This window comes from Malaclemys terrapin, chromosome 4, assembly GCF_027887155.1.
Source record: "Malaclemys terrapin pileata isolate rMalTer1 chromosome 4, rMalTer1.hap1, whole genome shotgun sequence".
Taxonomy (NCBI): domain Eukaryota; kingdom Metazoa; phylum Chordata; order Testudines; family Emydidae; genus Malaclemys; species Malaclemys terrapin.
Genome location: NC_071508.1, coordinates 49158629 through 49185767, shown reverse-complemented (window position 1 = coordinate 49185767; position 27139 = coordinate 49158629). Strand labels below are relative to the sequence as shown.

General features: G+C 41.2%; 1 protein-coding gene across 1 annotated transcript; it reads right to left on the bottom strand.

Annotated features, from left to right (window-relative positions):
• Positions 1 to 1737: 1737 nt before the first annotated feature.
• On the bottom strand, positions 1738 to 24175 carry TPH1 (tryptophan hydroxylase 1). The gene is made up of 11 exons (XM_054027817.1): positions 24056 to 24175; positions 16435 to 16572; positions 13792 to 13975; positions 11860 to 11960; positions 11188 to 11255; positions 9401 to 9597; positions 7792 to 7927; positions 7087 to 7213; positions 5732 to 5827; positions 4794 to 4927; positions 1738 to 2887 (listed from the first exon to the last, which is right to left on the bottom strand). Exons 1-11 carry the CDS (start codon positions 24143 to 24145, stop codon positions 2713 to 2715), a joined length of 1446 nt encoding a protein of 481 aa, XP_053883792.1. The 5' UTR covers positions 24146 to 24175; the 3' UTR covers positions 1738 to 2712.
• Positions 24176 to 27139: the final 2964 nt, after the last annotated feature.

The following is a 27139-nucleotide window of genomic DNA, read 5'->3' as shown; positions in this document are numbered from 1 at the left end:
TGCGTTAGTGCAGAGACACACTGAAGGTAGTGGGTATACCTGCAGGGACCATCTTGCAGAATCAGGGCCTAAGAAACCCATTCTACACTCCAGGTCTCAGTAATGTCAATGGGAGTATGAGCCTGCAAAACACAAGGGGAGGCAATTCCCTCCACAAATAAATACATACAAATCCCTGTGATGTCAGTAGGAGACATACATGTGTTATCTACAGGCAAGACTGCATCCAGAATAACATAATTGTTCCATTAAAGAGGTAAATTCATAAATCACAAGTAGTCATGTTTATTGCTTGACTGTAGAGTTAGGGATTTTTGTTTTTACATTGGTTTTCATGCTAACAATTCAGTCATTTTTATCATTTAAAGCATCCACAATATTTTAAAATACTTAAATTATTTATATTACTGTTTTACATAGCCAGCAGTTTTGGACGTGGTAAAACCAAATATAAATGTGATTATACCTTGAAAAGACATCATTTTAAATATGTTAACTTAGCATTTTGTTTCCTATATTTGCATCATATAATATAGATAGAATTCCCCCGTCACAGAATAACACTAGAATTATTAAATCTAGATACTAGCAGAAATTTAATAGGTCTGATGTTTCCTATTGAAATTTGTAATACAGATTTAAGATTTGAAGTAATACTCATTACATCTTTTGATTATAATTTGAAAATATAAAAATCCAATACTTTTAGCAAAAAACATCTTAACACTAACCATTACTACAAAAGCAGACAAAACAGATCCACACTTATCACCTGTTTAAACTGAATAGAGTCTTCTCTAAAAACATGAGGTTCCAAAAGATTATTTTAAAGTGTAATTTAAGAAGTCAAGTTAATTTTTATCAAAAATATGGTCTGACTGTCCTAAATGTAAAAGAAAAAAACATTATAAAAGTAATTTTGTGCTAGTAAAAAGAGTACCAACCAAAAAAAAAAGTCATCCAGATTTGATTTTAAAAGGAAAAAAATATTTAAAATTAGGTCTCTCTCTTAATATAGCATATTTTAAGCTGTTCATTATGTATGTGGCCCATATGGAATATTAGGGTGAAATTCACCATTGTGCAGAGGGCCAGCATGAACATTTGCAATATTTAAGTATCAATTACACCATGTTTTTAGGAATTCAGGGATGAAATCCTAGCTATATTCAAATCAATGGGAGTTTTGCCATTGACTTCAATATGGCCATGATTTTATCCCATTATTCCAGTGAATATACAGATATTTACAGCTATATTCCCCTATCACCTGGAGTAGTGAAGGTTCAATTCTTAGCATGCTAAAAAGTCTGCCCTGCCTTTCACAGATTTCCTACTAAAATTGATAATATCCTTTTAATTTATTTATTTCATCTACAGATTTTAATTTCTAAGAGTGAGCAGCTTCTAAGAGTGAGCAGAAACTACCCCATGGTGGCTAAGATCAAATGTTCACGATGCTTGAACATTCACAAAACTGGAGAGTTCACTACTGCTTCATGTTGCCAGTTCCACATGACTCTGCTTCCCACACCAGCAGAATGCTATTTGGAGGATAACAGATTTCTTTTTCATTACAGGATCTTTGAAGACACCTATGAGCTACAAAGACTTAGGGCCTCATCCTGCCAAAAATATATCCCTCAATTCCCATTGGCCTCAATGGGAGTTCAGGGTGCTCAGTGCCCCTCAGGATCAGGCCCTACAGAAGAGAATTGGGATGTATTGCCATGCATCTTGAAAGGTCAGTGATGAGAATGAGTAATCAAAGGGACTTTTATTTTCCATATAAACTGATACTAGACAGTGGCTATTAAGAACTGGGCTTCATCACCTTTGTAAGACTATTGTGGATACTGAAATACCATTTCAAAATGCTGTTAGACACAGGTCTACATTCTCCCCAGCTGAAGTAGAGCGGTGTAAACTGCAGCTCCCTGCACCACCAAGGCTTGCCATGATCTTGGTGGGATTCATTCCCCAGGCAGAGGGCAGGTGGTGTTACCAATACTGCCCTCCCTCAAATGCTACTCCAGGGACAGCAGGTAAAATCATGGCCCCATTAAAGGCAATGGCAAAATTCCCATTGACTTCAGTGGAGTCAGGATTTCATTCAGCAGCTTTATGTTCCAAAAGAGGCTGCCACCCAGTGGGGATCTTCAGAATCAGCACATCTCCAATCACATCAATTCCCAGATCAGTACTTTTCCCCTTCCGGGGGGAAGGCCTGTACCACTGCAACTTTCTCCTGGTGAACTTTGAGGTACTGAAGGCCCTGGGCCAGGGTTGGTCATAAACCAACCTCTTACTAGTGGAGGTTAGGAGGAAAACTTTCCCTGGGGATAGATTATCCCATAGGGTTTACTGCACCTTTTTCTGAAGTAGCTGGCCCTAGCCACTGGCACAGACAGGATATTGGACTAGACAGGCCTCTGTTCTGATCCAATATGGTGATTTCTGTATTGGTACACCAGCTTCTCAAGGATGAATGCAGCCCATTTCTTTCCTGATTGGTTTATGAAGTGGGGAGGATCGGAGGGGTCACAAACATTTTGTAAGGGCAAAGGGTGTTAAGTAGGGAAACATGCAAGTTAAAGTAACTATCCCCACTAGGCATTCATTTTTCTGTTGTTAGAGAGGAGGTTTCTTTGTATAAAACAGGACAAAAAAACAGAGCTGCTGAGTGCAAAGTGCTGATGATTATTGGCCGAGTTAGATGCCCAGTTGCTTGCCCATCTTGTTGAGGGCATCGCTGACAATGTCCAATTCGTGACGCAGCTCATTCACCACACTAGCGATGCTCTTGGTGTCTTTCAGGATCTGTATGCTTTGCGTATATGGGTTGTACTTTACTCCAAACGGGCGCTTGATTGTTTTCGCAAACTCTCTGTTCAAACAAAAAAGAGAGGCAGCATTTCAAATTAAATCAACAAAAAGCCAAATGTGTCCCTGAGCCAGTCACTCTTTGTCTAAGGGAGCTTTGCATGAATTCCACAAGGAAGTCAAGCATCAGTAATTCATTAGCTAAATCACTTTTTCTTCTTCATAATTCCTAGCTTATATGTAATGTTTTTTATCAGTAGATTTAAAAGCACTTTACAAAGGAAGTCTGCTTTCTTATCCCCATTTTACAGATGGGGAAACTGAGGCACACAGCAGAGAAGTGACTTGTGCACAGTCATCCAGAAGATCAATGGCAGAGCCAGAATTTGAACTCAAGTCTCCAGAGTCCCAGTCCAGCACCCTATCTAGTGGACAACACCTTTGCATAGGCTTTGGTAACGTGGACCAAATTGCCTAAGCACTTGCTAAAAATAGATCTTCAATAACTCATTTACTTTGTCTCTGCTATATGCCACAGGAGAAAGTTATGGGCTGCTTTCTGCACTGATATTACTGTTTACTACATTGGTTCAGAGTAATTCCATTGAAGTTAATGGCATGACACGTACATAAAACCAGTGTAAGTGAGATCAGAATCACATCCTTTGACATCAACTGATTTACACTAGTGTAACTGAAAGCAGCATTTCACCTGCTGTTTAGAGCAGATATTTCTTTCATCACGAGCCAAGAGTTTAAATCATTAATGTGTTTCTTTTATAGGATCCTCCTTCTCACATTGACAAGTCAACTCACCCTCATTGTCTGGGGCAAGAGCAGCCAAAGTTAAAAACCTGCAGCAGATGCAGCTGATTGGAATGGGTCACTGCCTTTGACTCTCAGCTCACATAGACATACCTGCACTAGCTCTGCTCAAGCTAGCAACTATAGACAGCAGTGGATCTGCGGCAGCACAGGCAGCTACTCGGGCTAGCCGCCCTGAGTACAGTCCCACCCTGCTCCCAGGTACATGCTCAGGTAGCTAGCCCAAGCCACCCCCCATGCCATCACAGATGCACTGCTATTTTTAGGCACTAGCTCAAGCAGAGCTAGCGTGGGTACATGTACACAAACTGGGACTCAGACTTCCCAGCTCATACGTAGAGGTATACAGTCTGAGCATGTTACACCTGAGCTCCTCACTATATTAATTACCCCATCTGTTTCTATGTCTAGTTCAAGCTGTTGTTTTTAATCTGTTAACACCTATGTGGTTTGGGACTTAGCTACTTTAGAAACCGTTTCTTTTCTCATGTCCCACTGTGCAAAATTCTCCTTTGTGCACAGAGCCAACAGAAGCCTTATGCACATCTTATGTCCCCCTCAAAATGGAACTCAAGGAGTGCTTTGGCCTTGTCTGTCCGTCTACACAGGGGAGAATTCCACCCCATTGTGAGAACTGAGATCAGCAGAGATGCTTTTGCTGGCAGGGCCAGGATGGTGCACCCATTCTCAATGGAGGCTCCCTGACAGTGAAACTTAGTCCATCAGACCTTAGGTCAGTTTGCCTTCATAGCATGGTGCAAAACTCATCTTTATGGCCCTACCTTTGCCAGATGGCTCTAAACCAAAGCTCTGTCTTTTATTTTTCTCTTTCTCAGATTTCTTTCCCATTAGATGGGTAGGTAACAGGGACGGGGTTAACATTGCTGCCCTTTGTGGGCATTTATAGACTGATGTTTTCTGTTATGTGTGATGTGCTCAGATACCACATCAATTGACATAATAAAACAACAATAAAATAATTATAATAATACAGGGGAGAGAGAGGAAATACTGAACAGCAGCTTTCCAACCAAGTGGGAGCTAAAAATAGAGCATGATGATAAAAATTAAAGGAAATTTTTGCTGGCACACACACATCAGAATAAACCTGGCTTAGGTAATAACTGAGATTAAACAGACTGCACCTCATCTTTTCCTTTGCTTCTTCAAAACTTTCAGAAACGAAGTAGACTTCCTGGAAAGTTGTGATGATGCATTCTTGCTTGCAGGTCACCTTAGGATCAAAGGACTTGACTTTGGCATTGCCAGAGAGAGCATGCTGGATAATAGACAAAGCAATGAAGCAAAGATATTCACATTAGCACATGTCAGAGTAGTATCAGCACCACAAGAGCACACAGGAAAAAACAGAGGATAGAAACAGTGTGTTGAAGAGGACAAAATGATGCCATATATGAAATCTCTGTAGCACATCATCTTTTAAGAGTTGTGTCTGCAGATTGGTACCAGCTAACCCTTAGGAAACTGGCTATCCTTAAAGAGCCAAATTCTGCCCCCCTTACTTACAGTGAGCAGTATCTTGTAATGTGAGCACGTCAACATACTTGAACTCTGAAGCCAATATGATTGCACATGTAGCAGGAGGCTACTCAATGAGAACAATAATATCAGAATCTGGTCTGACAAGCAGAGCTTTATGCTAAAAACACATCTATTTAGGGCTTGATTCTAAGAAATGCAGGGCACCGTCAACTCCATCTAAAACCACTTGGGAGCAACAGAGCTCAGCACACACCAAAAGACACAATTTCCAATTATTAGTTCTATTTTTTTTTCGCTTAACCAGAATCATCCCTAGAGGTCTCTGGGAGCCAGATTTTTAAAGGTATTTAGGTGCCAAACTCCCACTGAAATCAATACCTTTAAATATCTTTAAAAATCTAGCTCTAGGAGCTTCCAGAATAAATGCTACCCAAAGATATGCTGCTTCAGTTCACAGTTTCTAAATGGGCCATTGGCCATAGCTACTCAGTCCACCCAATATTTTGAACCAACTACCACAAAAATCAGGTGAGAACAAAGAAAGAGGGCAAATAAAGGGAGGATATTTTCCTCTTCTCACCTTGAGCTCACTGATGGAAGAAAGTAAACCAGCCCCATAGACTCGTAGCTGTCCCTCTTGCTTACATAAACCAAATTCCACTGTGAAGAAGTAGCACTGATACAGAAGAAAAACAAAAAAGAATTAAAATGGAGTTGGGGGAAACTGTCTTCAACACAAATGCAACTAATGGTGCAGCAGATTTTGTAAGTCAAGCAAACTAGACCAAGGGTTATCAAGCTGGGTGTAACAACCCCCTAATAGGGTCTTGAGCAAATGTCAGAGGGTCACAATTACCCTGCTTTTCCCATTTTGCTAAGTGGAAAGGGGCCCAGAATGAGAAAGGTTAGGAACCACTGAGCTGGACAGTTCTGCCAACTAAGTTTACCGCTACTATTCCATACCCTAGGCTCATCTTTATCACAGAGATTTTTGATCTCAACAGAAGCACTGAGTTCTAGTCCTGCCACACAAATGCATTGAACCATCCAGTTGAAATTGTTATGAGGCAGCTTAACAGAAGCACTGGAAGTGATTGAATTTTTTTAAAACTGATAAATAATGAGATCAGCCACAGGGTCATGAACAAGAGTCAAGCTCCCTTCTGTTTTCTCTTTAGTTCTGTTGTCTGAAGGACTTTATGATGTTTATTTCAGTTTGCTGGCCTTGGAGATTTGTGTAGGTATATTTGGGGGAGGGGAGAGTTCAGAAGTGCTTAGCAGTATTGGTTTGATTCTGCTCCTATACAAGGCAATGGGAGCAAAGATAGGACAGCGTTGAGTGCTTTTGAAAATCCCTCCCATTGTTCCTGTTTATTATAATTCTTTTTTTCCCCCTCTTACAATTTATTTCTTTCAAAACATCCAGAAGACTTTGGACATGGGACACCCACAATATATATAATATATATATATATATATATATATATATATTTAATTTGTTGAGGGAAAAACCCTCTCACTACTAAATTGTAAAAATACACAATCAATTGCATCCTATGATAACTATATTTCCTTTGGGTTAATTCTAAAGGATAAAGAAACAGATTATTGTGGGAATTCATCCCAGAGGTAAAAGGGCTTGAATTTAGAAGAAACAGACCATTGGTTCTCAATCTGGAAGTTATGATTCCCAGAGACTCTTACTTTATGGCTAGATTGAGAATATCATTCACCTCCTATCACTTCTATTCTATCATGGAGTTACAGAACAGAAAAAGTTTAGAACCAGTGAAACAGACAATATAGTGAATGATTTGCTTCTGCTGATACTGAATGATAAATCTCCCAATTACTTCAGTGGGAGTGGGATCAGCCCTGTAAAATGCTGAGAGCAATGCAAGTGGGATTATCACCGCCACAGATTGAGACACTCACTGTTGCCAGTTTTTGAACAGCCTCATCTGATGCCCCAAGCGATGCCAGGCCAATTTCCTGGGAGAACTGAGCAAAACTGGGTTCAGCCAAGAGTGGGACATGACCCAGGAGTTCATGACAGGTATCGCTGAAAAAGAAACAAAGCAGAAGCCGTGAGATGATGCTCTTTCTTGCTGAGGGTGTGAAAAAGCAGCACCATCCAACGAATACAATTGTCTCAGAAGAAAACTCTTTGTAACACTGAAAAATGATTTAATATCAAAACAACAGAAAAAACATTTCTCTTATTAGAGTGCATCATATTAACTCTACAGAAAATACTTAGATCCAAATTTTCAAATCTGGATGCCCAAAGTTAAGCTCCTAAACCCATATTTAGGAGCCTAGGGTGAGATTTTCAAAATTGCTTAGTGTTGGCCTAACTCTGCTTCCATTTAAGTCAGTGAGAGTTTTCTGGGCACTTTTGAAAATCCCATCCCTAAGAAAGAGTTGCCTGATTTTCAGAAGTGCTGTGCATCCAAAAATCTCAATGAAGTCAGTGAGAGATGCAGGCACTCAGTATCTTTGAAAATCAGGCCATTCTTACCCAGATGCCTGAATATGGACGTAGAAGCCTAACTTCAGGCACCCAGGTTTCAAAACTTTGTCTATAAACTACAGTTTTGTGCACATATTTGACTTCTCCCCAGAAATAAAATAACTTACGGCTCTGGGGTGTAGAGAGGGTCCGAGCTGTGCCTAACATACTGAGTGCAGTGAAAAACTCTGAATGCTAAGCCTGCCAAGAAATCTCTGGGTGACAAATATCCGGCAACTGGACGGATGGTGAAACCTGTCCGCTCTGAAAAGCAATAGATAAATCATAGGTCAATGTGATGTAGAATTTTATAATGTTCAAAGCTGTGTTTCTCCTCTTACTTCTAGATTAAATACCACAGCATGGCTTTGCTCAAGGACAAGGAGGAAAACCAGAGATGAGCTATGATCAAAATTCCCACATTTGAAATTACCAAGATACTGCCAACATACTTCTGACTTTGTGTGTTTTCTACTGTTTTTTCCCCTAGACCCTAGCACAATGCCTAACCATCTCATTCACATACTCCAGCAGTCACATTAGTGCTGGCCTTGCCCACAGATTTCACAATTATATAAAACTATAATACAACATATATAAAAATGGGGGGGAGAGGGAAAGATATAATAAAGGACCATAAGGGAGAGGGGTGAAAGTGTCAAAAGGGTTGCTGTTTGCCTTTATGGTTTACTCGCATATTATTCATGATTTGGTTAGCAATGCTTTGCAGTCCATGTCAGTATAGCATGTTGTCTCGTCGTGTAATGATTCCTTTCTCTTTCTCCTTTGATTCATTGTATTGTGTTCAGAATTACAGAGCACTCACTTTCATAGATTCAAACCTTTTAAGGCCAGAAAGGACCATTATGATCATCTAATCTGAGCTCCTGGACAACACAGACCATAGAGACAGGTTTCAGAGTAGCAGCCGGGTTAGTCTGTATCCGCAAAAAGAACAGGAGTCCTTGTGGCACCTTAGAGACTAATAAATTTGTTAGTCTCTAAGGTGCCACAAGGACTCCTGTTCTTTTTACAGACCATAGAATTTCTCCAAAGGATTCCTGCATCAAGTCCGTAACTTCTGACTGAGCTAGAGACATCCAGTCTCGATTTAAGGACTTCATGTGATGGGAAATCCACCACCTCTCCCTTTTGGAGAAAAATCTCTCTCTAAGAAGAGATCCTATTTTAAAACTGGACTCTGTGCTTTTCAAATGTACAGCATGCAGGTCATATACACCATGTGATCCCCACACAACACTTCCACTGACAGCCGTGGCTGTATACAGTCCTTTTATTTTTAAAGGATTATGTGGCACAGGAACAAGATAATACTTATGCTATTGTTTTAGTCACAAAAAAGTACATACTGGGCATAAGAGGTTCCTTAAAATGCATGCAATAGAAAAATGTAATATGAATCTCTATAATGCTACACGATTTTTGTCTGCCTTCCCACAATGTACATGTGCACCCCTGCCCCATATTGATTGGATTATAGTACTTGCTGAAGTCACAGTCTAGTAGCTAAATACTGCTTATAATTTGTAGTGCCAATATGAAGAGAGAGAGAGAGAGAGCATGCCACTCTCTAGTGGCTGTGATTTACAGAGGAAAGAGGGGCAGGTTTTTAGAGGTTTATAGATGCCTAAAGATGCAGATAGGCATCAAGGGGGATTTTCAAAAGCACCTAGGTGTTTAACTCCCATTGGTATAGCAGAGAAATTAGCACATTACCTTTCAGGAAGCACGATACATCTTCCAGCTGGGGGATATTGTCTTCTCGGTACCCACAGTATTTGGTGAGTAAGGGTAAGTTTTTAAGGTACTCTCTGCAGGCATGAGTTGGGTAGAGCTTATTGAGCTCTCTGAATACAGTGCCCCAAGTCTTGATCTCCTCCTCAGTGAATTCAATCTTGGGGATTGGGTCACCGCTATAATGAAAGGAGAAAGAAAGGATGTCATGGCTCAGAATGGATAGCTCTAGAAATGGATGACGCATTTACCTAGTACTGTTATTACTTAACATTTATGTTGCTGTACAATCCAGTCAGGATCAGGGCTCCGTTGCATTAGATAATTTACAAATACACAGGAAGATGTGGTCTCTGCTCTGAAGAGTTTACACTCTACGGGTTTGATCCAACTCCCACTGTAATCAATCAATGGGAATCTTTCCACTGACATCAGTGGAATTGGCTCAGGGACTCAGGCCCCCATCTTGCAAAGAGTTCCATAAGTGTTTAACATTGGGAGTAAAAAGTTCAACCCTTGCATAAGTCTTTTCAGGATCAGGACCTAAGAATGTTAATTTTTTCCTCAACCTGTGTATAACTAGTCTGCATTACCTTATCAATTTCTTTAAAGGAAAGGAAAGATAATGAGCTCAGTTAACAGCATGATAAATCTAGGCATCTAAATGTTCATTTGCCATGTGAAAATCATGCTTCTCTAGAAAAACCATGAGTATCTGTCAAAATGTATTAAACCTAGCCTATCACCTCACATTAGCCTTCTGGATCTTGATTAAACTGGACTATTGTGAGGACTTGAGTCAAAACCCATAGAAGGTAATCCGAATGCTGTGTCATGATTCTACCAGTAGTGATTTCAGGGCCTGACAAACAAACATGATAGAAATTAATCTCCCAGAGATAACTGTATCAACATAATAATACTGCAGACTATTGGATTTATGCTGTGTTTGCTGATTCCATTAGTGTATGCTGCTGTGATTACAGGTTTATAACATTTCTGTGTCATTCCCAGTGGAGGGGGTTGACATCTAAACCCAGGTAGGGAACAACAACATGAAAAGTATGCTCAGAGCCAAATTATAGCACTTAGTCATGATTGTATCTGTCTCAAGGAGAGCCCACTGTGGGGTCCTAAATACCACAAGGCCCTTTTCAGTTTAATTTCACTGTGCACTTCTAAACCACTGTAGCTAATGCCCTATTATGAACCAGAAACTGCACTATTTTGAACCAGAAACTAGAATAATGATTATTTTCTTGCTTCATTTATAGTTATCAGTCAGCAGGCTAGATTCTGACCTCAATGTCTTTGCACCACTCCAGTGGCACAAAGGTGATAGAGATCTGCCCTAATAGGGTAATCATGAAGCTGGTATAGCCAGCCGTACAACATGTGTTCCCCACTCTCTCAGTTACAGAGTGTGTTCCTACGCAAGGTGGAGGAGTGACCACAAGTAAGAGAGGATTGAGCCAGAAAGCACTGCAGTCCAGTTATTCCCAGCTGGTGTAGCCATCACACTGGGATCACTGTACCTGGAATAATTAGCTAGCAACCTTTACATTATAGTTTGATCCTCAGACCAATCAGAGATCCTGCGAGTAGTAAGGTGGCTTCGATCAACCTTTCTATTCCTCCCATCCTGGTTCCTATACCAAACACAGCTCAGCTAGGCCTGGAGATCTGGCCTGGTGAATGTGAACTACACTTATTTTATCCATCTCATTATTCCAAAGCAAGAGACTTGTTTAGCAAGGAGTCATACTTACTGTTTGTAGTTCATAGCTAAGTCTGCAAAATACTTTCGCCTCTTACGATAGACATTGTCTTTGAAACCCTATGTGTGGAGAAAAAGTAATACACATTTCCATCTCTGTAATAAATAAGCTTATTAACAAAGAAAACACTATTGTAAAAGCATGTCTTGGGAAAATAAATGGTCAAAATAGGAGCCTGTTAGTTGTTGTTAGTCTATGAAATAAATAAATCCCCCAATTTAAAATGGAGATCAGCAACTTCAGGCACATAACTCTTGATGTAAGTATATTCTGTAGATAAGGATTCCTTTTTCAAAGCTTTATTTACACTAAACTGGTTATTTAATTGATTGCTCTGAACATTAGAAATTATAGCCAGTTCAATTTGTTTTCTTTATTTGTGGGGGTGAGGGAAACTACTGTGTCATTACTTTAGGGGAAAAATAAATCTAGTTAAAAACAGCATTCCTTTTGTCTGTGAGTATTCTGGACCTAACCCTGCAGTTGCTACACAGGCAAGACTCCCTTTAAAGCTTGCAGAACTGAGGTCAATGAGAGCAATGCCTGAGTAAGGACACCAGGAATAAGTCCCAGAGTTACACTGTCAAAACCATAAAGCCACTCTTATAGGGCAAAAATCGATCTGTCTTCACTCATTGTTACAATAGCAGGGAAGCTACTTACTGGATGGTCAGCATCCAATTCAGACCCATACATCAGAACACGGTTCGCACATTTATCCAAATCTGAGATCTTCTTAGGAAACCACGGTGTATTCTCCATGTCTAAGGAATGCATAAAATCCACAAAGTTATTAATAAAGTCCAGTGGGTTAAAAGAGGAAATGCCTGTTTCAAGTTTAGCTATGGCAGCTACAAGTGAAACCAAGAGGCAATGAAGAGGATGAGGGAGTCCTTTGTCTATCTGGCACCAGCACAACATCTAACACTTCCTCCTGTGTCATTAAAACACTCTGCTTAAAGAACATTAAGTCATAAAAAATAGGGGGAGGAAACGGTTAACTTAGGGCCTGGAGCTTAAATGGTTTTTCTGTAGCTGTTATTATTTGTATTATACTAGCACCCTCCAGGCTCCTGCTGAGATCAGAGTCTGATTGTGTTATGTGCTGTACGAACACATAGTAAGAGACAGTCCCTGTCCTACAGAGTTTTAGAAGAGACAGACAAAGGGTGGAAAGGGAAACAGAGGCAGTGAAGTGGAAGTGATTTGCGCAAGCTCACACAGCCAGGTGTGAATAGCACCCAGGCCTCCCATGTCACAGTGTAGAACTCTGACCACTGAACCACACTGCCTCCCTAATAAGGAGAAAGAAGTGCTCTTGTCAATGTGAACAGCTTTCTGACTGAGTCTGGGGTTCTCAGCTACAGTAGCCCTGCAGCCTTAAAGGGACATGTCATTTTTTATTACAGACTCGGCTTTGCTTAGCCCAAGAAAGCCTTTGTTCTCCTGTCAGCTGGGCTATGTTCAACCCCTGCCCCTATACAAAGCCAGAGTAAATGGGTGTTGTCCAGGGACGCTACAAGTCTTATTCTCCATTGCCCTGTACCTTGTGTAGTAATTTACAACTGAGCAAAGACTATGGGTCTGATACACCGGTTGCCCTGAACTTCACTCAATTATTTCAACCAGTGCAACGTGAGTACAAAATAGGTGAAAAGCACCATCAAATCAGAATGGCAGCATTTTACACCCACCTATGCAGAGCAGTAGAGAATCAGGCCTTATGTGAGGGAGTTACACAGGACCTCCTTGCTGTGGCCATCACTCCACTTCCTGGGTCAGAACAGTTTGTACAAACCCATACGTGGAAGGCTGTCATGACCACTGCATCTTTGTAGTCCTGGACCCACCGGCCACCTTCCTGAATCCTCACACACACCCTCAGTCAAAGTGCTGGCCTATGGAGAGCTCAGCAGCGGCAGGGTTGCAGGTCACCCAATCTGCAGCTTCCCAAACCCTATGTAAGGAAACTGCAGCAGTTCTGCTACAATGAGGACACTCTGTAACCTGCACTCTGGGGTGGATATCACCTCCCTTGAATGTTGGAACCAGAAAATAGAAAGACTCTTTCATTGATATTTTAAAGCATTTTTCCTGGTTTATATGAGACCAGCACTAATCCAGGCTCACTATCCTGATGTGGGAAAGGAAGTCAGAAGGAAACAAGAGGAGCATCCTCTGGAGCAAGAAGGGGTTCATAAGGTGGGTATCTCTGCTTGGGAGGAAGAGCACCAGAGAGAATCTCTACACAGGGGACAGAACATGGAACCATCTCCACTGGGGGAGCACAAGATGGATCTCTACAGAGTGTGAAGTGTAGGAATGGATAACTTGCACTGGCTGAAGTGATGGACCATATCCTGAGCTGATGTGAATAACATAGCCCCATTGATTTCAATGAAGGTATGCCAACTCACCATCTGAGCATCTCATCTTATAGCATTCAATGGAACATACTTTTTGTTTTACCCCATTTCTTTGTTCTACTAGTTCCCAGATACCTGACATAAAAGGATTGAAAACTAACTCATTAGAAAGTAGCACAATATCCTCTTCCCTTTGTGCAGTTTTGCTAGAACATCCCTCCCTACTTACCATCCTCCTGCACAGTGACATTATCTGTGGGGTTCACGGATACAATATTGACGTGGGATTTCAGTAGGCTGAAGATCTCATTCAGTTGTTCCATGTTACTATCGCAGTCCACAAAGATCTCAAACTCTGAATTTCTTCGCCTTGACTTTCGGGACTCGATGTGCATCAGATTTACATGTTTCTCCTATTTATAAGAAAAAGTGTTTTAAGCCAGGTTGATTAGATAACCTGCACTGCTTGCCAAGCCAATATTTTACTGCTTAACATTATCTCTGTGAAGTCTCTTTAGGTAAACAGACCTATTAATAGCAGCTTGCTTATTAAAAAAAAGATAAGGAATGGTTGTTTAAAAAAAAAAATCCCATATCATAGAAAATGAAAGAGAGGTGCTTTTATTTCCTCAATTTTAATTTAGAAGTATGGTAGAAATGTCTTCCTCTTCTTGTATTAATCCCATCAAATGGGGTCCTCTCTCTCTCTATCACCCCACATGTTAAAATGTCTTCCTTCCTTTTCCTTCTTTCCAGCCAACCACTCCTTCTTCAGTCAGCCTCTCTGCCTTTTTCCTTCAGCCTTGATCTGTTGGATTCTCTTCCCCAGGTAGTTGTCAGGACTTTGCTTTACATGACCAAATTGTCTGAGCCTGCACTCCCTCATTTTTTCATTTATGGGTGTTACTTCGAGCATGTCTCTAACATACACATTCCTCACATGGTCTTTCTTGCTTACACCACTCATCCATCTCCACATTCCCATTTCTGTGGAACAGATCATTTGCTCATGTTTCTTCTTTGGAGCCCAGTGCCATACATTAAAACTGGATGGACCACTGTTTTTATATACTTCCCCTTTTAATCTTATTAGTATCGTCCTGTCACATACTACACCACTTATCTCTCTCCATTTGAGGTAAGCGTTTATTATCCTAGCTCTAATTTTGTCCGCCATTTCCCCATTTTCCTGGATTCTGGATCCTAAATACTTGAAATTTTGTGTTTTCCATATTGTCTGCCCATCTAGTTTCAATGATAATTCTTCAGTGTTCACATTATTGAAATTCCATACCATATACTCTGTTTTTCCTCTGGTTATTTTGAGCTCATATCTCTCTAACACATCCTTCCATTTATCAAGTTCCTCTTCTAGACTATCTTTCTTCTCACTGAGTCGAATAATATCATCTGCAAACAATGTGCACCAAGGTGCCTCCTTCTGTATGTTCTTTGTAAGGGTATTCAGGATAAGGATAAACAAGAAAGAGCTCAGTGCTGATCCCTGATGCACTCCCACCACCTTAACCGATAGTTTGTCTGTTTCACCGCTAGAAGTTCTGACTATTGACGTTGCATGTATATACATGGCTTGAACACGCTGCACATAAAGTTCTGGTATCATTTTCTCCCTGATATACCACCAGATGACTTCTCTTGGAACTTGGTCAAAAGCCTTTTCCAGAACAATGAACACCATGTGAATATATTTCCTTTTCTCTCTAAATTTATCCACTAGCTGTCTCAGTGCAAAAACTATAACTACTGTTGAACTTCCAGACATGAAGCCATATTGATTTGTGCTAATATCTACTTCACTTCTTAGTCTCTTATTGATGACTCTCTCCATGATTCCATTGTTTGACTCACCAGATCTATACTGCTATAATTTATAAATATAGTAAAAAATATTTTATTTAAAAATTTTAAGCACAGAGAGGCATAATAAAGTGGACCAAATCCCATAGTCCTTATTCTAGCAAACCTACCACTGGCTAATGAAAGTGTAAAATCTGCAGGTTAATTAGCTAGCATAGTTGATTAGCAGTTGAGTCACTATAAATCACTGTCTGCCAATCAAGTCAATAAATGTTTGTTAGTCTTAAAAATAAAAAGAGATGTTAAAATGGTAATTTTCCAATAGTATCTTTAACTTCTGTTTTATCTGAAAGAATATTCCTTAGCAATATGTTTCATAAAATGAATGAATAGGACTCTCTTAGCAGTAATATTATGCAAGGACACATTGGAGTGCAGTATTAACCCACTTACTCCCCAATGGCTCAGTGTGCTGTATAGACAGTATGCTCAAAGCCTGGGGTATCTCATCTTGTCAATGGTAATGCAACTTCTTCCATTGATAAAGGAATGACATTGGTGATCCGGAAAAGAGTTAATCCAGTCTTCCTTCATATGTAAGATAGTTGTCACAAAGAGGAGCATACTCAGGGGAAAACATAGCAAGTAGTACCAATAGGCTGAATCCACAAAGTTCAAAGCTGGACTTCCCAACCTTTGAAACATTGCAAATGTGGGGTTTTGATTCATCCCATCATAGAAATGGGGAGCTGCAGTATAGTTGAGATCCGGAGTACTCTGATCAGGGGGGTTATTATTTTGGATCCATCCCTTCTAAAAGGCCAAGGGTACTGATCCTTCTCCTATTAAAGGCAAAACTCCTCTGGACTTCAGTGGGAGCAGGAGAAGGGGCCAAGTTTTTGAGGGATTTCAGCGCAGCCTCTAATTTTGCAGGCACAATTTTGCATTCACAATTAATTATGGATCTTTTCTTACTTGGGAAATAAATTATGCTGGGTTCCAAAATGACTCTTACATTCAGAAAACCTTCTGTAGAAATGTGAGGACTACATACCTGAAAGAGTTTTAGCGCTTTTACAAGTCCTCCAACTTCATTCTTTAAGGAAAAAATGACAGCTGCTCTACCTCTTTCAGCTGAATTGTCTTTGTTCTCTTTATTGTCTTCAATCATTGTGTAATTTGACTTATTTAACTAAAAGCAAATAAGAAAATATAGATTTGTTGAATAAGAAATAGGTTGAAAAGACTCCTGTACAGTTTATATGCTACCGCTCTCAGTGCAATAATATCACATTTTGATGGATCAATTGCAAAAATAAAGTGCCATTCAAATCATTATATACATTAACATGCATACAGATAGGAACATGTACAAGTGTTTACAAAACTGGGGCTTAATATGGGAGGGGGGCATTTTACATCAATGTGAACCCTTTTGGGAGGTCTTTGGTAGTTCTTCAGCAGGATGCACTGCATATATTTAATAAAAGTATAGTTTATAATTAAATATAAATGATTTGCAGAAGTAATAAGTGTTAGCGTGAGTCTTCAATAGAATACTTCTAGGGGTTAAGTACAAACTTGAAAAGCCTCATCCAAAACCCATTGGAGGCAACAAATGGAAGGACTCTCATTGACTTCAATAGGAGCTGCATTAAGTCCTAATACCCTAGCACTGGGAGTTCCTCTCCATTCTGCATCTCTGAGTCAGAATTGCTGTTTGGACATAAACCACTACTATTATAGAGGAACCAGACAAAAACCTAAAGGAACCAGAAAATATGTTGAATAAAACTCCTTAACTAGAAACTTAGGTATAATCTGATCAATAAAGCCATATAATTTCTTCTCAGAGGTCTTTGCTATATGCTTTAAAATAACTATCGTAATCATGCTCTAAAAATGCTCCAACATGTAAGTTTCAGAACGATCTCTGATCAGTTTAGTCTCTGACAAATTTTATGCCTTCTTCCCCCATCCCATTTGTAGCTCCCACTTTACCCCATATCCCTTTCTATGATGGTTCATTAAGGAATGTTGTGCATTAAGTGATGGTATATTAAGAATTAAGCAGGTTGCTTGAAGTAGCAAAATATTTGACATTTTGCTGAAAACAAGATGAGAATGTTTATTCCAAGATGGATTAAAAACGATCCAGGAACAGACACCACCCTCTAGACAGAAAACAAGCTCAGATGACCTATAAATAGCATCCCATTATCACTTCTGGCAAAGTAAACTTTTTTATGGATGGATCATCTCTATTTGACATATGTTAGACTTGGCCCTGCTAATTTTGGCACACATTGCTTCAAGTTGACTTCCTCATCTGCACACAGATGGCCTTTCCAAATGATAAGATTAGGCAAATTGGAATGAATGACTCTAGTAGAATCAGGATTTATGCTAGGCCACAAGCAGAAGGGTGGGATTGGATCAGGGCAAAGCCGTTAGGATTTGTTTTTCCCAAAGAGTGAGTACTGAAAAAGAACAGAAGCAGGTACATATATTTAGAGAAGATAGAGTTCTAGGTTACAGAGAAAGTAATGGGTACTCCATCAGAGAAAGCCAAGCTGCATATGAGCAGAAAACAATTAACTGGGTTACTTTTCATAATTATATGCATTAGTTTGGAGCATGCAGGTGTTCTCCCCTTTGGTAGGGCCTGATTCAAAGCCCACTGAACTCAATGGGCGCCACTAAAGATTTTTTACTATATGACGAATGTTGATTTTGGATAATGGTGTAGACTTCATCACTCAGGCCTTGTCTACATCTAAAATGTTGCTCAATCTAGCTGCATCATTCAGGGCTGTGAAGAATTCCACACCCTGTGCGATATAGTTACATTGACCTAACCCTCACTATAGACACCACTACGTCAATGGAAGAATTGCTACAGCCTCTTGAGGGTGTGGATTCACTACAGTGATGGAAAAAAACCTTTCATCTCTATAGTAAGTGTCTACACTACAGCACTACAGTAGTGTAGCTGCAGTTGTGCCGCAGTAGCGCTTGTCGTGTAGACATACCCATAGTCTGATTCAACATAACACTCAAGGATGTGTATTCAAGTCACTGGGGCTTAAGCACATGCTTAGGTCCTTTGCTGAAATTGGACCATAGAGTCTAATCCAGAGTCCTCTGAAGGCAATGGCACTCTTTCAATTAACTTCAGTGAGATTTGGATCAGATCCATAAAGGGACCTGTTCAAGTTATGGTGTTTGAGGAGTAGTGTCATATATTGTACAGATAGGAAAATTTAATAACTTTTCACACACATTAACATGGTATTCTCAAACACAGAGGCCCACATTTCTATTTTCAGATCACATCCTTCTCCAGGAACACAGCAGTTGAAGTTAAAAGTGAAGGCTACACAGAGTGGGACATCATTGTCTGAGAGCAAAAGCTCTCAGAGAGCAAAATCATTTTATACAGTGTAATGCACTACCTTATTCTGAAATTTGACATAGTTTCAAATGATATTGTAAGATGTGCAACTGACCACAAACTGTAAATATTACAAATGAACACTAATACTTTCTCTTTTCATATTGACCGAGTTAAAACAATGTCATATTTAGGATCAACTTATGTAGCATACAAAGCACAATATGACAGGGACATAGAAAGCATAGGAAAAGAATGTATTGTACTGTAATGGGTAGTTTCTAAAGAGTGTCTCCATCTTGCAAAACTGGGGGGGGGAAGAAGAGAAGAGAAATTGAAATACTAAAAATTCACAGATCTCTAGAATACAGATTCTTTTATATGCATATGTTTGCATAATCAAACTTGTAGTGACCATTGGTTTCCAATAATAATGTTATACAGAATGAACAAAAAGCGGGATGGCAAAGGAGGTCTGAATAAATGCAGCCACCATTTTGCTGCAACCCCAGGACAGAAACAAAATGGTAGCATAGAAGAGAATAGCTATTCTACACCACATTCCAGTTCTTCCTTGCACCTCCTATTCACCTCTGCCTGGCCAGTCACTTTTTCTTTTCCTCTTAGCATCTGTGCACTCCTTTGGAGGGAATGGGATGTGAGAGAAAGCTAATTTTTTTTTTTACAGTAACACTTAGGTTAAATATAAAATGTTCAGTTTTCAGAGCAGAAAGTAAAAACCTGTATAACCCTCCAGCCATGTAATTCAATCAGGAATGGAGGGGGGGGGGGGGAAAGGACCTCACAATAAATATCCACAAAACCCAAAGAAAGTCCTCCAGTGAAGACTAGATTGGACATTCCTTGTACTTCTACGGTAAAAAACAAAACAAAACAAAAAAGTCAGAACAAATATCTTTAAAAATATAATTTGTCAAGCCTTTTGACACCTCATTAAGAGGCAAAAGAAAGTAGAAACCCCAATTTAAAAAAAATTCATATGCAGGTGGTCACCTTTGTGAATTACGGGCCCAATCCTGCAAGGTGCTGAGCACCTCCTGTGATATGATGAGCGACCTCAGCTCCCATTAAAGTCAACTCAATGGGAGGTCTGTTGAAGACACTCAGCACCTTGCAAAATTGGATCACAATTCTAGATAAAACTAGCAGACCACATGGGGCCTGATCCTGTTCTGTTGCCTTTGGCATCAGCAGAGCAGGATGGGGCCTTGTGTTATAAGAATATTCCTGTTAATAAGTACAAACCATAACCAATCTCCTCATGAATTCTTGATAAAATATAGTAACATAGTTGCAAAAATTGATTTTAATAGTTTATCATTTAAATAGAATACATATTTAAAAAATGTTTCTGTTTTCTCTACCTGCCAATCTCTAAACAGAAAACTACTTCTCTATAATATGAACCAGAGGGTAAGAAAAAAGCATTTTGAAAATGTAAATGGTACTTTTTCCCCAAGTCATTGTTATTTTCTTTATCTAATAATGTAACAATAGTGATCTATTAAACAATTAGCCTCTGATAGGACTTAAATCTCAGTGAAAATGCACACTCAACATCCATCCAGCTATCTGAGAATTTTATACTGCTGCCCATCAGAGTAGTATCTGAGTGCCTTCTATGTAAAATAAAAAATAATAGTAAAGTCCCCGCTAGACTTCATTGAATCTCCGGCACTTCTCCCTTTTCAGGTAAAACACCTTCCTGGGGTAGGGTTTTTGTCTTATTAATTTATTTTTGGGGTGTGAGACTATGGTGTAAATAGGACTATAATTTAGAAGAATATATTTAACCACCTTTTAAAGCTTTTAACTGTACAGCTAGCTGAAATGATGAGAAAAAAACCCTGTCAAAATAGAATAGTGAATGTAAACTACTGCTGATTTAGTTGCCTATTGCGCCTTAGAATCTGTGTGGCTTTGAGCAGGTTTAAGCTCTCTTTAAACATACATCTTATGGAAAAATAAGATTCATACTTGACTACCACGTAAACTGGGAACATTAGAGAGGGACAATTCTGTCCCCATTTAAGTCGATGAGCCTTTTGCTATTGAGTGCAATATGAGTACATGATCCAGCCCAGTTGTATTTTTCATATTATAATACTATCACTAACATAAGTAAAATGAAGGGTCTGGCAGCATTTCCATTATAAAGCCATGTTTGGGGGGCCTACAGTAATTTAGGCAGACAAATTTACTTGAGAATAAAACTTGATGGGCAATTAATGTTTTAATCTTCCCCTCAATTAGTATTGATTTGCAGGTTACTTCCTCAATTTCCTTTAAATATGTTTGTTATTAAATAGGCATTAAGGAATGTTCTTTTGGGTGACCATTATTGGATGCAACCTGATAGGGAAGTTATTGGACCCTCGCTTAAAATCTTCATGTGACTAAGTTCTGGAAAACAAAATATCATCGCTGGACAACTTCTGCAATACAATTCATATTCTGTTTACTTTGGCTTCCTGAAATATCTGCTGGACATGGTAAAGCTATTGTTTCTGATAGTAATGGAATAAAGTTTCAACCTTATTTGAATACTGAACAGCACTCTGAATACTGGATAATACTCTTAAGGGCAATCAAATGCTGCCCAGATAACTGTCTGTTTCATCGGCTATGCTCTGACATATTAGAATAGATGCACATTTTAAAACAAGTTACTCTTGTTTAGGGTTTTTTCCTCCCCTTTCTTCTTCCCCTCCTGGAACAGATAATTCATTCTGTCTCTCTGTCTCTCTCTCTCTCTGATAACAATGAACCAAAAGTAACTTCTATGCTACCTGTATTTCATTTGCTCATGTTTCTGAATTTTACTTGCTTAGCTAAATGATTTCCTTCCTATTCAGACACAAGCACAATTTGCAATAACAGGTCCTGTTCCAATCTCAGGTAAAGTACACTAGCATAAATCTGGAGTAACTCCACTGACATCAGTGGAGTTACTGAGGATTTACACTGGTATATCTGAGATCAGAATCTAGACCAAAAATTCCAGAATTCCAGATTCCTCTTTCTAAAACTGAAAATACCCTGAGAGCAATGGCAGAGCTGCTGGCAAACAAGAATATGGAGTGGGGGGTTACGATGTTTTCAGCAGTCTTAACATCAGAAGAGTAATCCCAATTTAATCTAGTGGTCCCTAGCCACTTCATGTAATTCACAGGCCCATAGAGTTTCTCTGTGGGGCTGAAAAGGGCTCAGCGAAATCCATCTTAATCTTGTAGGTGACTGTGCAGATAGCACGGGACACCGGCACTGCTAAGATTAAATGGGGAGTTATTAAATACCCCTAGGGTGTTTGTCTTAATCCCATTAGGAAGTAAAACGTCAGCAGGTCGTTTATTCCAAACAACTGAAAATCAGGCACAAGAATTCATTGGCTCCATGTTATACCCATGGGAAGACATCTCTAAACCCTAATGAAATGGCTGTGAAACTGACTGGGGTGCAAACAGGCCTTTTATCTTTATGAATCCCAAGACAAAGTACTACCCTTCCCCTTATGCTTTCCATGCATGAACTCTGAATCTGAGGCTCTTGCAGCCCCAGAGGGGGCCACAGCAGGTGGCAGGGGAACAGGCTCAGGTTAGACTTTATGGCTAGACGGCAGTGGTGCCCCAAAACTTTCCTCTGGTGTAACAAGACAGGTTGAAAACTGCTGCTTTAAACTAATGCATCTTGTCTGGCTTTAGATAGACTTGCCCACCTCATGCCAAATGATGACTAGGTGTGGGATACGGCTGATCCTGTCCCTTGTGTGGTAGAGAAAGGGGCTTGGGGCAGCAAAAAACGTATAGCTGGCCCTGTGCTGAACTAACATGAAGCCTCTGCCTTTCCTAATCTGCTCCAGATCTCAAGGAAGGGGTGTTCAAACTACTTACATCAAGGGCAGGTTCAGCAGAGGTAAATCTCCTATTACCTCCTAAGCCAGTCCTCCCAGTGCTGGCTCCAATAAGTCCCCAATGCACTCTTAAGACTAACAGCCCATCTCACCTTTCGCTCATGGTAGTTTCAAACATCAGGGGACATATGTTGTATTTTAGTAGCATGAGAACATAGGTGCTAGAAATAGAGGTGCTAGGGGTGTTTCATCACCCTCTGGCTTGAAGTGGTTTCCATCATACACAGGGTTTATAGCTTTATTCAATGGCTCTCAGCACCCCCACTATACAAATTGTTCCAGCACCCCTGCATGAGAGTATTTCCAGATCCTTTCTACCTGGCACTGTCCCCTGGTGCACAGTGCTAACACAGGATAATCTGTCTCTGAGCCTCCGGTTGGGGACTGGGGAGGTGGGTGGAAATTATTAAATTGCTGGGAGGGAGATATTCCTTAGGGGTCTCTCTGCTGCTGCTGATCTCACCCTCCCCCCCCCCATCCACTCTCCCCCTGGAGAGAATTCTTGCCCTTTTCCTAATGGGATAGATTCTGTTCCCCCCGCCCACCTTGTGACTGTACTGCAAAAAGATAGCTTGATTGCCTAGCTCAGTGGCTCTCAACCTTTCCAGACTACTGTACCCCCTCCAGGAGTCTGATTTGTCTTCTGTATCCCCAAGTTTCAGCTCACTTAAAAACTACTTGCTTACAAAATCAGACATAAAATATGAAAGTATCAGAGCACGCTAGTACTGAAAATTGTTTACTTTCTCATTCCTACCATTCCTAAAATAAATCAATTGGAATATAAATATTGTATTTACATATCAGTGTATAGTATATAGAGCAGTATGAACAAGCCATTGTCTGTATGAAATTTTAGTTTGTACCGACTTCACTAGTGCTTTTTACGTAGCCTGTTATAAAACTAGGTAAATATCTAGATGAGTTGATGTACCCCCTGGAAGACCTCTACATACCCCCAGGGGTACCTGTACCCTTGGTTGAGAACCACTGGTCTAGCTGACCTTCATTAGATCTCGTCTGTCCCTTTGAGAGCTGAGTTTTACAAGTTGCCCAGAAAACAGGAGAGAGAAAACACTGACATTTCCAGCAGGGGGCAAAGCAGAAAATCTCACTAGAGGTTATCTTCCCGATGCAGTAAGGATAATTTGGGGATATTTAATACGCCACGAGAGTCAGCTAAGCGGTCGCCAAACGCCACTGGGCTCTGCTCTCCCAACGAGCTGAGATCAGTCTGAACCCACCAGCCTGGAGCTGCTGGGTTGGGGAGCGGGGTGTCATCGCTGATCCCCTTGTGCCGCGCAAACTGCCCACCCGCGGGAAAGCCTCGCCCCCCTAGGCCGCCCGTACCTCGTTATTCAGCTGGTTCTCCTCGAAGCTGGAGTTCATGGAGTCGAAGGACCGTCCCCTGCGGGCTCCCTCCATTCGGCCGGAGAACATGGTGCTGGAGGAGCGACTCTGGGGCGTGCAGCTCGGGATCCTGGCTCCGGGTCTGTCAGCAGCGCTCGGCGGCTCCCGGGCTATTTATGGGGGGCGAATGGGGGGGGGGCAGGAAGAGCCTTTCCTAATCTCCTGCCAAAGCAAATGGAAAAAGGGGCGCGTCACGGCCACTCCAGTCCCGGGCCGGCAGCCGCGGGGCAGGCGGGCGGTGGTGCCTCCCCCCACCACCAGGGCCCACGGGAGAGGAGCTCCCCGAGGAGTGGATCCGCCCCTGGCGAGGCGTCACTCCCACGCCCCGCGGGGCCATTTGCAGATGCACCAGGTGCGGCGGCTGGCTGGGCTCGGGGCTACAGCCCTGGGGAAAGTGACTCACCGGCGGCACAACGAGACTCGGGACTGTTTGATCCTGGCCCTTTCAAAGGACAGCTGTGCATGGCGTGGGCTGGAGGGCAGTCACTGGCAAAGGGAGGCCCGGGCCTGCTGATCCTGGGGTCAGGATTGTACCAGCCAGCCAGGCAGCTCATCTAGACAGTCCTGAACTGGGAACCACCTCGAGTTTACATTAGTCCTGCACCCTGCTGAAAACCCAGCAGAAAGAGAACTGGGATTTGGGAGACTTCTCTTCCTTAAACAAAAAACTGCTGAGCGATCTCTCATGTTTAAATAGTACTTTAAAAATAACATTTTTCTCCTAGAAATGGGCTGACAGCTAAGCGCGTTATCCCAACTCCAGGCAAACCTCAAGATCCCAATAATAAAACAAGCTGTTCAGGAAGTGAGGGGGAGGGGTTCATTCCTCTTCTCCAGGGCCAGAAACACACCAAGGTGGGCTAGCGTCAAGGTCTGTCCTACTCAGACAGAGCAGGAGACCGCTCAGCCTAGAAGAAATGACAGCCAGCAGCAGACGGAAACACTCAATGGTGGTTTCGCTATAAACACAGACGCGGTTCCCCTCCGCGCCCATCCCACCCCAAGTAGGCAAAGTGAATTACAATCCCAGCAATTTGAAATTAACTGGAGTAACAGAGCTTCTAATTTCCTTCTAATAATATAAGGCCAGCTTCTCCTCAGCAAAGGTAAATCTCCTATTATCTCCTAAGCCAGCCCTCCCAGTGCTAGCTCCGGTAAGTCCCCACGGCGCTGTTAAATCTCACAGAAGTCAATCGAACCCTATGTTTGCGAAGAAGCTTTTTTTCTTTATTGTGATTTCTGCCTAGCCTAAAGATTTCCCAGATGAATTGTAAGGAGCAATTATATACTGCATGTAAACCCCTTCCATACCTGGCTACTTATATTAGAGAGAGAGAACTCGTCTATTTTGAAGGTGACAATATATACGTTAGACAGGGACAAACTGCCCCTCTTTGAGGCTGTTGAAAAGTGTCAGCTGGCGTCTAAAATAAAAGCAACAGAAGACATGAAAAATAATGAAACGAAGTGCAATGACATGAAAAGAGAATTAACTGACTAGAGAAAGCAGCGACGGAGATGGATGCAAAGACATAGGAAAAATAAAAACAACCCAGCCCCAGTCCAGAGCACACCATCTTCCATGTACACAGTACGAGGGGGACCCTTTATTTTTCGGGTGCTTTTCGGCTCCACTTTGGTGAGGTAGGAGTGAGTTTGGGGTGGGAGGGAGATGGGGGAAGATTTTGTATTAAGATCCTATAAGCAGATTTGGGGTGGGACGTGTTCCGGTTAAAAAAACAAACAAACAAAAAAAAAACAAAAAAAACAAAAACAAAAACAAAAAACAAACAAACAAACAAACAAAAAAACGTGAATTCATTTGGACCATCTTGGTCACTTTTCTGTGTCCAGATCTGTTGGTGGTTTCCATATGATCACTGGGTTAGACACTGAAAGCTGCAGAGACCCAGGGCTGTCCAGCTTCAGGGGATGTCCCAGAAAACAGCCTGAAAGCGCCTGGGCCACCAGGAGAGAGAAATCGGGACAGCTCCTCGTGCTTTCTGGCAACAATATAATTTGCATGGACATTACCAGTGGCTCTCATTATTCGCTCAGATCCCACCTCAAACAGTTCCCTTCTCTGCGCTGCCCGCCCACTCCCACGAGGAAACCCAGCGCAATTTTAGGACCAATGGGGAACCCTCCTTACAGCCCCGGCGCGCTGAGGGTGAAATCCTGGCCGCATTGAAGTCAATGGCAATTCCTATTGACTTCAGTGGGGCCAAAACTTCACCATTAATGAATGAGGGGTGGGATTGCTGGCACAGAAAAGAATCAGGTTTGGAACAGGAAGCTGCACGTTTTAATGTTTCAAGGGGAATTATTCGCCCCGCAGCGTCTGAGAGCCGTTCATGGAAACGAACTGAATCTTTCAGGAGGAAATGATGCACTCTTCATTCCTCGTGCCATCACTACTGAATATTTGCTCACGGGTTTCTCCACCTTTTACCTCCCCTCGAGATCTCTGTCTTTTGAAAATAAGCTTTAATTTACCTCACACTGACATTAAAAACAGAATAATAACTAGATGTAGATATAATAATTTATTATGGGGTGTTCTCTCTCTCCCTCCTGGGCTGAAATGTGTTCCTAGATGTCCTTTCCCTTATCGGCTTGCTAGGTGAATTCCGTATGCATCTTTCCTTAGCACTTCTAGAACTGGCTGAAAATTTTTCGAATTTCCCTGAACAAATTTTAGTGAACATTTTTTAAATGTTGTGTGTGAATAATGGTCACAGTTTTTCAACAGCCCTGATTCTGATCAGGACGCAGAAGACCGATATCAGCCCATCTAAACGTGTTTGGAGACTGATTTCCACGGTGAAGGGGCTGGAATTCTACTGGAGTTTACCCGAACCCAGCTGAACTATTGTCCGTGTTGGAACCTTTCTAGTTCGAACCCCCCAGGAAAGTGGCATTATGGACAGCTGTAATGTAATTGGAGTGAATGGGGAGTGGAGAATAAACAGGATGTCTCTGGAACACGTCAGTGCTAATGGTAAGAGCCCAAGCCCCCTATCT

What these genes read in the sequence shown, in the direction of transcription:
- TPH1 (XM_054027817.1), bottom strand. Translation starts at nt 24,145, where the DNA reads ATGTTCTCCGGCCGAATGGAGGGAGCCCGCAGGGGACGGTCCTTCGAC. An exon ending in AAGCGCTAAAACTCTTTCAG is followed by an intron (nt 13,976 to 16,434) that starts GTATGTAGTCCT and finishes TCTTATAAATAG; the next exon opens with GAGAAACATGTAAATCTGAT. An exon ending in CTGTTCAAAAACTGGCAACA is followed by an intron (nt 5,828 to 7,086) that starts GTGAGTGTCTCA and finishes CTTCTGTATCAG; the next exon opens with TGCTACTTCTTCACAGTGGA.